Consider the following 9,547-nt stretch of genomic DNA (forward strand, 5'->3'; position numbering starts at 1 on the left):
GGGGCTGGGGGCCTCCTGGCCTGATGACAAAGTTGCCCAAGGGATTCTGGTTGTCTGCCGTCAGAGTTGGGACCTCCCCACAGCTTGCCCCCACTCTTCTGTTGAATGTGCGTCAGGCTTGTGGTGCCCTCATAGGAGGTGTGTGGTTATGGGTGTGGAGAGGGTTGAAATTCTTCCCTCTTTTTTTTTTTTTTAAATTCTATCACTGGGTAGTCTTTTTATTCCATCCCGTGCTTCTTCCCCAAATTAGGTTGCTAAACCTTCAACTTTCCATCTTCCCGTCTACCGTTCAACCATGTAACTAGCAGGCATGTAACACCTTCTCCTAACCCTCAATTTCTGCATCCCTAAGAGGTAACTAACAATGGTTTTCGGCCAAGTGTGTTCGGTGCCTGGCAAAAAGGAACCATTCACTACATGCTAAGCCACCCAAGTCATTTCATAACTGGGAACAAAGAGGAACAGGGCCGGTCAAAGACAGACAGACAGTGGAGGCACATGTGGAACTTTTTCTCTGGACGCTGTATTTTAAAAAGCAAGCTCCCATTTGTTTAGCTCCCATTTCCTCAAGAGTATTTGGGTGAGTCTAAGCAGTAGAAAAAAAGTAAAACCAGGGGCAGGCCTGACCCATGTCCCCACCTATCAGGACACCCAGACGTAAAGCCTGGTACAGTATCTGGGACTGAGCCAAGGAAAAAAAAAAAAACCACCTCCACGTGTCAGTTGCTTACCTTGTCAGTGAAGGGAGATGCCATCATGCAGGAGTGGGACAGGCCACAAGGTCGGCCAAGGAGCAGACAAGACCACAATGAGGCAGGACATCTTTTGTGCCTTCTTGGACGGTGACCAGGGAATCCTTGGAATGCAATGGGTTTGGAGGTCTCGAAGAGGACCCTGAGGCTTTCACGACGACTTGGAAGACACCATAACTGGTGACCCCAGAGAAAACCAGAGCTGGACCCAGGGCTCCTGATCTCACCTCTCCCTCTAGCCCCTTCCCCCCACCATTGCTGGCTGTCAGACCCCACTTACTGGTAACAGAAAAATGTCTATTTCTCAATTCCTCTTTCAGCAAACAAGAGGTATGTGTTCACATAAAAGTCAAACGTTCCTTGTGATTGGCATATGAATCGAAAGTAGATCATCTGAGAAGTGGCTGCGTGGTGGGGAGATAGAGGGATAGATAGATGGAAGGTGCACTGGAAAGGCAGAGGCAAGTCATGTAATAGATCCAAGTCTTTAGAGGTCAGAGGGGACGGGTTTTGTGCAGTATGCACCAATCTAGTGAAAATAAGGAAGCTGCCAAGGGCTTTTGTGTTTGCCTTCTGTAAGCCTGTAGGTGTAGGTACATGCAAATCTGCTTGGGGGCACCAAGGCTAAAAGGAGAGTTGCAGAATTGTCAGCTGGGCAGGTCAGATGAACCTCTCCCACTTCCCAGTTTTGCTGTCCATCTGTTATCAGTGCAACCTCGTGTAGGGGAGGGCTTGCCGGAGGACTTAGCACCTGGCAGGATTCAGCTTCATAAGAAAGTGAAGGTTTCCTCCACCGACTCTCAGGTCATCCTAGAGGCAGGACAAGGGCCAGGAGCCCTCTCCCCCTGCCTCCTTGTCTGCCAGAGCTTGGCTACTCGCTTCCATCTGTTCTTTGACAAACGTGCCGCCTTGCTGGGTGATGTTGGGAGTGCGGACACACAAGACACACAGAGAAACGGCAGCCCTGTGCATATTTAACAATATATATTTATATATACTTTCTAGATCAGTACATTCAGTTTTTAACTTGCTTTTTCTTCACAAACAGAAGAACTCTTACAATAGTAGACTTTCTAAAATAAATACTATTAAAATAGAGCTTCAAAATAAATATTCTATACAAAGGAAACCTTCTGTGGTAACTTTTGATGTGGGGTGAGAAGGGGTTACAGTGAAGAGGGAAGATGTGCCAGGGTGGGACCCTTGAACAGCTTTTCTGTTTGTAACATGAAACCAAACCGTGGGGCAGTGAGAAAGCAGGATAAGACACCACACAGTTACCCACAGCAAAACAGGGCAGCGCGAGATTTGTCGTCACCTGTCACAGTAAGCAGAGGGCATGAAAATGCTCACCGAAGGCATGAACCAGAAGGTCAGTGAAGCTTGCGGGATGCCCTGGTGACTTGCGCGGTGCCAAGTCGTGCTGCCTACACCCCACCGGACATCCCCTGGGGCAGCACAGAGACCATGAAGGTGACGGGATGTGGATGCTGGTCCCAGCCCGCACTTTCCACACTTGGACTCATCATAATCTAACTGGGCCTCGCTCGATGCCCAACAGGGATGCACGCAGACTCCAGAACGCGTAAAGAACCAGATGCCATCACGTGATGGTCTTCCATCTCGGTCCGCTGTGAGGGGCCCATATCAATAGCAGGGAACTGGTCTTGACTCCTCCCAGCCATGGACCTTCAGGAGCCTTGGTTGTACCCCGTCTACCTGCGAGGGCTGGGCTCTCCTAGACCCAGTTCCCAGGGTGCCGGCTGGAGTGTTGGGCCTTCACAAACCCACCCTTGAGGGGAAGCAGCCTTGGCCCCTTAGGACAAGCATCCTGGACCCAGGTTTGTGGATCCCACCCCCGGTTCCAGGCAGAACCACCAGCCACCCCAGGTTGAAAAGAAGTGGGAAGCAGCTGGCACTTTTCAAAAAAAGGTCAACATGAGGCATAATCCAGCCAAGCAGGCCACTGGTGACAGGACACGCAACCAGCCAGAAGCAGCCACAGAAATGTGTCGTGTTTCTGAGAGCTTGGTCCCTCAGTGGCCCTTGACTGGCCCCCGGGGGCCACGGGCAAGCCAGTTTTATTTTTTCTTTTTGCCAAGGAAAACATGCTGAGGGATAGCTATGCAACAAAGCTGGGTGAACCGAAGCTGAGCACACAGGACAGAGTTCTGCAGACATCCATCTAGCAGGCTAGATGCAAACCAAAAAGAACAAGCCAAAACAGGGGGAAGGGAAAAAAGAAAGCCAAAACCCAGAAAAATCCATGTTTATAACTATATACACAAAAAGTCAGGGTTCAGGAGGCTGTTTGCCAGGTAACAGGGTCTATGTAGAGACGGTGGGGTAGGGGTATATGTATGTATGTATGTATGTATGTATGTATGTATGTATGTATGTGTGTGTGTGTGTGCACAGCTCATGTAAGTCAATTCTCCACAGAATGTGCGTGTAGAACTCCAAAGATCACCAAAGTGCAACTTGCCACTGGGTCAAGTTTCCCATGGAGACATTTGAGGGAGGGGCTTTGGGAAAAGTTCTGAGGTCTCACCAAGCGAGGACGTGTGCCCTCTTTTTTGGGGTAACCTCTGCACACCTGTTCTGAGAAAACATCTCCAGTCCCTTCAGTACACATCTGATACATTCAATTAGGATAAGTGGTTGGCTGAATGTGTTTTTTCTACCATTCCCTCTGATTTGTGCAAGAACATCCATACATCCATCACGACTGTGGCAAAGGTAGCTACAGGAATCAGCCTTAGAAAACGCAGATGCAGTATTTCATATTTGCCTTTTACAAGCCAGCATATGTTATATAAATAAAGCCTAAAATAATAAGACCCTCCCCTCCTTTCCACCAGTCAATAAATACCTACGGTTACAATTAACTTATTCTAAATCATAAGATGTTACTACTAGTCTTCAAGAAGGAAAAAAAAAAAAAAGTCCTTGAGAAGCACTGGGTGCATGACCATCGCAGCTACCTGCCTCCTTGCCTCCTTCCTGGAGGCTGTTCTGTTCCTACAGAACAAACTGGAAATGCTACAAACGCTGTGCCTAGTGCACTTCCGATATCACCTGGGGTAGCTTTTCTGACCCAGACTACTTTCTCTCATGGGGGGAAGAGAGGGAGGCACAAATTACCACACTAAGCAAAAACCCCGCACAATAGCTAGGGAGGAAGGACCGGACACACTACAGCTTTTGCATGCAACAAGTACCTACCCACCGGACGAGCTGCACTTTCTGAGTCCTTTAGCACCTTGAGAGAAAGAGTTGCTACGTCTTTGGGGGCTGTTGGGAGGGGCTCATTGTAGCCACGCACAGAAGCAGGGCTCAATCCCAAGAAGCCCCCGGAGAATCTTTCCCCCACCCGCATTCTTCTGACTCCCCCGCCAGGGCTTCCTAACACTAAAATAGACTCTTTTTTCATCATCTATTTACATTAAAGATACAGACACTGTACACAAAAGGCTATGACAGCAAGCAGCAGAATCAAGAGAGAAGAAACCCACACCCAGCTCGCCTCAACTCTCACTCTGCCAATGGGAGGTGCTGCCTCTCTTCTTTGCTGTTAAAATCCTCTTCTTGGTGGGGAGGGGGATTGTGTTCCTTGAGGTTGCTCGCCCCCCAGATTTTGAAATCAGCCCTTCCTGGGGGTGGCCCAAAAGGAAGCAAGTGTTTTACTATTATTTCTTAGAACACCGTTAGCATCTGGTTTAATGCTTCTATAAAAACATAATGACTGGATCCAGAGACCACAGCCTCAGACTCATTGGCAAAATGCTATTTGGTCTCGAATTTGCCGCCCTGGCCTTCTCTACCCATAAAGTTTCTGGAAAAGATCTGGGTAGAGAGAACTTGGGACACGTAGCGGGCGGGTGAGTCTGTGACCCAGTAAGAGCCGAAGGACGGTTTTATGAGTGGAACACCCCCAAGAGTTAGTGAGGAAGCTGGAAGGGAGAAAAGGTACTGTGCAGTGGTTCCTAGATCCATCCGTGGCTCCGGGCAGAGCGAGGAACAAGGGGGCTCCCAAGTATATACAACAGGGATCGCCAGGGTCTACACCTTCCCCAAGATGTCGGGGCAAACCGGGGTAGAGGCTGGGAGAAGAAGGTATAGACGGCAAAACTCCAAGGGTCTTCTTCCAAGGTCCCCTGGCCGCTCAGTTACCGATTCCTCCCAGGCAGCCAGAGAGAATGCAGAAGAGCGGGGAGAGAGGGAGGGAGGAGGAGGGCTGGGAAGGCATTCAAGCAGCTGCAACTTCCGGATATGTGTCCACATCTGTGTTCCATCTTCTGAAAAAGAAAAATCGCCCCCAAACCACACCACGCCCCTGCCACTATCTGTTTCATACAAGTTCCAGGACCCTGAAAAAAAAAACCAAAAAAACCCAAAGTGCTTCTTCATCCTTTTGGGGAAGAGAAGGATGAGCGATTGTGGTCTCTGTTTCTTCAGAAGCTGGGGGTAGGGAGTGGGCAGACTGGCAGGGTCAGCCTGAGGATGCTAAAACCTCTGGCCTCGCTGTGGTGGCCCCCTCTCAGGTGTGAGAAGGGAACCAAGTTTCCAGGGGGAAGCGCCGGGACTTGACCCCAGGTGTCAGAAAGGCTTGTCGGGTCTGCTGGCCTTGGCGTCCCCGGCGGCTGCCTTGCAGATGACGCTGTTCGTGTGCTTGCAGCGGCATCCTGGGCGGCGCAGGCGGTCATAGCCGCGCTGCGCCAGCTTCACGCAGCCGGTGGCGGGCAGGTAGCAGAGCAGGCAGGGCAGCACCAGGGAGAGGGCGCCCATGAAGGACCAGCGGGCGCAGCAGTTTGAGTGCGAGCAGGAGCAGGGGTGGTCGGCGCAGGAGCCCTCATCGTCCTCGTTGGTGCAGTGGTAGAAGACGCCCTGCACCAGGCACATGCAGGTGCCATAGTTGACCAGCGTCTGGGCGGAGCACAGGCACTCCTGGTTGCAGACCCAGCAGGAGGGCAACGTCCGGGGGGACGCGCACTCCTTGCACTTACACTTCCCGCAGGCCTCGCACAGCAAGAAGTGCTTGTCCAGCTCTGGGGGGACGGCCGGGCCCTTGAGGTCCAGTGGCTTGCAGTGGATGGCCTTGGGCTGGATGCGCACGGCCCTCGGGGAGGCCTGGTCAGCCACGGGCGGGGGGGCCATGTGGTCTAGGAGGCGCTGGTCAGAGGACGTACTGCTGCTGCTGCTCACAGAGCTGGGGCGCCCGCTGAAGGAGATCCAGTGGTGGGTGATGTCCTGGTCACAGCGGGCGGGTGTCAGGGCCAGCTCTGGGGCTGCACCCCGGGTCCGCTTGGGGCCGGTGGGGGGTGCCAGGCCAGGATTGTCGATGTAGTCGTTCTCCACGTGGCTGGTCTTCATCTGGTCGATGGGGAGAATGGTGAGGGGGTGCTGGAGCCGGCCGTGGGCCATACGGCTGTCCAGAAGGGGCTGGACCATGACTGAGCTGGGAGTCAAGGGGACGCTCTGTGGGATCGGGGGCTCCATGGGGCCAGAGGTCCTGGGCTGTGCAGAGAAGCAGGCTTCTAGGGGCCCTGGAGTCGGGGGCGGAAGAGAGAATGGATTCCAGGCATCAGTATGTGGCCTGTTAACACCCCCCACCACCCCCACCCCCGTCAGGTCCTTGGGAGCCCAAATGAAATGGGAACTGGAATTCCTTTGGTAGACTCTCCAGCATTATGGCTTAGATGAGTAATAATGACAGCAACAACAACAATAGTTAAGTGGCAGAAATAACTTATTTAGTACTTACTATGTGCCAGGGACTCTTCTAAGCACCATATTTATTACGTCATTGACTCTTCACAATAAACCTAAAATGTAACTACTATTATTATCCCTTTTCTAGTTACAGGAAACTAATGTTCAAAGTAACTTGTCCACAGTCACACAAAACCATCAGTAGCAGAACTAGGGCTCAAAGCTGTGCCGTCCGAGTTCATTCTTATAACCCCCATGAAACATGCTCCTGATTTAAGACAGATACAGCTTAGCAGTTATAAACACAGGTTCCGGAATCAGATCCAAGTTCAAATTCTCACCTCTGCCTAGCAGCGTTACTGTGAATGAGGTTCTTTAACCTCTATGCCTTAGTATTTTCATCTGTAAAATGGGTTCTTGTGAGGACTAAATGAGAAAATGCATATCTAGGACCTAGCATTTTGCCTGACACACAGCACATACTCTAATTTATCACCATCCCAGAGAGCAATAGTTTAGATTTCCTGAGCACTAATAAGCACGAGTGTTAAGTACCAAGCGATGTGCTGCGTGCTGAGGATGTGGTGACCATGACAGACAGTCCCTGTATGCTCCCATGTAGTTTATCAGCTGGATAAACAAAAGCCTTTATTTCAGGTAATCACAAGAGAAGGAAGAGCTGTATCTGATGCCTGCACATCCAGGATATTAACTTATTACCACTACTTCTGAGAGCAGCAACATCTAGTGGCTAATAACCCCTGGGTAGGTGCACCTCTGACAACTTGGATGGGAAATCCTCCCGAGGGGCACTCACATCACCCATTGCCAAGTGCTGAGCTGAACATTCAGCCTAAATGCTATTTACTAGAAGAGCTAAGCCAACCCTGGATCAGTTTCTAATTTCACCGAGAGAGTGCAATTTTAAGTTGGAATCCGGCCAGAGATTCAACTGCAGTGCCTGACACGGAACCCCAGGAAGTCACTTAAATCAAAGAGCGGAAACGGCTTGGTTCAAATTTAGAAAGTGCACATTGTTTTCTATTAGAAGTGCCATTTCCTCGCCTGCTGACCTTTACATTCAGAATTCGGCTGGAGATCAATTTAAAGAAATAGCAACAGAGGCCAAGACCTCTGCCCAAGGGGGCACGATTTGGAATCCCAGAGAAAGATTAGACTCTGGGAAGATTTCACCGGGCTTGGGAGTGGGGGACACAACAGATAGCCAGGGTTCGGATAAAAGGGAAAGATAACCACCTTTGGGGGGGTGGGGGAAGACCATTGGATTAACGTGCTACGGGATTGGGTTTTGGTAAATGCTTTTTCAAGACGCTAATGATGTTCTGATTTGGAGAGCTGACCCTGTACCTCCGTTATTAGGTTCACCTTCCCTCAAAGGTGATGCTTAAGAAGGGGATGTGGATAGGTTTCCACTTCCAGTTCTAATCCTGTATCCCTCCAGACTTGGGACACAGCTGGTCATCCCAGTATTCCAATCACAGGAGAATGACACCTGCCCCGAGTGACACATCCATACTTATCAATGTCTCTATAGTAAAGAATGAAGAGAGAAAAAAAAGGCATTCAGGGCAACTCTGTATTATACTTCCCCTGCCTGGAAACAAGTTTGATCAGAAATGGTTAAATTGGGGAAGGGCCTCTTTAGATGCTTTCCAGCCTGTCTGAAATAAAGAGCTAGGTCTAGATGCGAAGTTCATGAAGTGGATGAAAGGGAGCTTATCCACAAGGTTCTCATCTGTATACTGCAAGGAAAAAACCATTAAGTCTTTTCTGCAAGGTTCATTGCTCAGTCAACTGATATTTCCCCTTCGCAAAGCCATGAACTATGGGCTCATGAACAAGGGCTCTGCTCCCACAGTCCTATCTACTTAAGAGAGATTTCTGTGCACAGCTTCTCCCATCTCAGAGGATGTCTGCCTAGAGGTAGCCTGCCTCCTGCCTCTGTGTTCCCTCCACATGTCAGGAGAGCATCGTCTTCAAAGAAGAGACTTCCAGAAGAGACTTCCCTGTGGCAGAGTTAGACTTAAGTGTCTGGCAGGTCTGCCACCAAGAAATAGCCATCTGCCAAGGCAGCCTCCTTTGGGGATCCTGGGGTCAGGGCTGGATGGGGGGGGGATGTTAGTTAAGCATTCAGAGAGAGGAGTTTTTCCAAGGATCAAGTTGGCCATGGGGCAGAACTTCAGGGGATGCTACCTCAGCCCACTTTATTCTTTGCAGGCACTCCAAAGCCTTGCTTCTAGAATAAGTGGGTTTGGGGTCAAGAGAAGGTTAGGAGCCACGGGTCCCAGACCTTTGCCTGGAGGAAAAGGTGTGACTAGGCAGAAGAATGGAAAATGCTGACAGAGGCACAGGAGACGACTCTGGCGCCAGCCAAGAGGTGCCTCAGCCAGAACCCCCCAACCAGGACAAAGACAACACGATTCCCTTATTCCAGAAGCTCAGGGTCCTGCCAACAGAACGTCAGTGGTGGTTTGAAGGTTGTATTGCCCCATGTAATTGGGCTTTTTGCCTCTTAGGACTAGGATTGGGACTGGCCATGCTGTGGGTACTCCCTCCCCTATACAGTTTATCCACTCTCCTTCCCCTGGTTCTATTCCTGGGGTTCTATAAGAACGGGCGCACTTTCTATGGAGGAAGCAAAAGGCATGGGCAGTGCTTGGGGATTTTAATAGGCCCTGGAATCACAAGGCAGATTCATGGAAAAAGTCCCATGGAAAAGTCCCACCAGGAAGCCAGGGTGGGAGCAGCGCCTGCAGGCGATGGGGATATTGGCATTAGCAGGCTCCCATCACTCTCCAGAGGCAGCTGTCAACATCTGGGCCTGCACTCAGGGCCAGACATGGGGGTGGGAGCTCAGTCCACGATGACTCAGCTCTCTTGGGACATGCTGCATCCAAGATGGCTCCAGCAGGCATATTCTAAAATGCATCTTCCCTATCATAACTCTGATGGAAGATGCCTTCCGGCCACCAGGGGCTCGGAGTTGTACCACTCCAACCTTCTCAGGCTTCATGGCCTCACCTCCCAATTAGCCGGGACCCTCCGCAGGAGGGTGGAATTCA

General features: G+C 50.7%; 1 protein-coding gene across 1 annotated transcript; it reads right to left on the reverse strand.

Moving 5' to 3' along the window:
• Positions 1-1,853: 1,853 nt before the first annotated feature.
• SPRY4 (sprouty RTK signaling antagonist 4) lies at positions 1,854-6,400 on the reverse strand. The gene has a single exon (XM_089909428.1). It carries the CDS (start codon positions 6,249-6,251, stop codon positions 5,352-5,354), a length of 900 nt encoding a protein of 299 aa, XP_089765554.1. The 5' UTR covers positions 6,252-6,400; the 3' UTR covers positions 1,854-5,351.
• Positions 6,401-9,547: the final 3,147 nt, after the last annotated feature.

This window comes from Delphinapterus leucas, chromosome 3 (assembly GCF_059928025.1).
Source record: "Delphinapterus leucas isolate spDelLeu-1000000601 "Yukka" chromosome 3, BTC_Dleu_Yukka2, whole genome shotgun sequence".
In the NCBI taxonomy this organism is placed as follows: domain Eukaryota; kingdom Metazoa; phylum Chordata; class Mammalia; order Artiodactyla; family Monodontidae; genus Delphinapterus; species Delphinapterus leucas.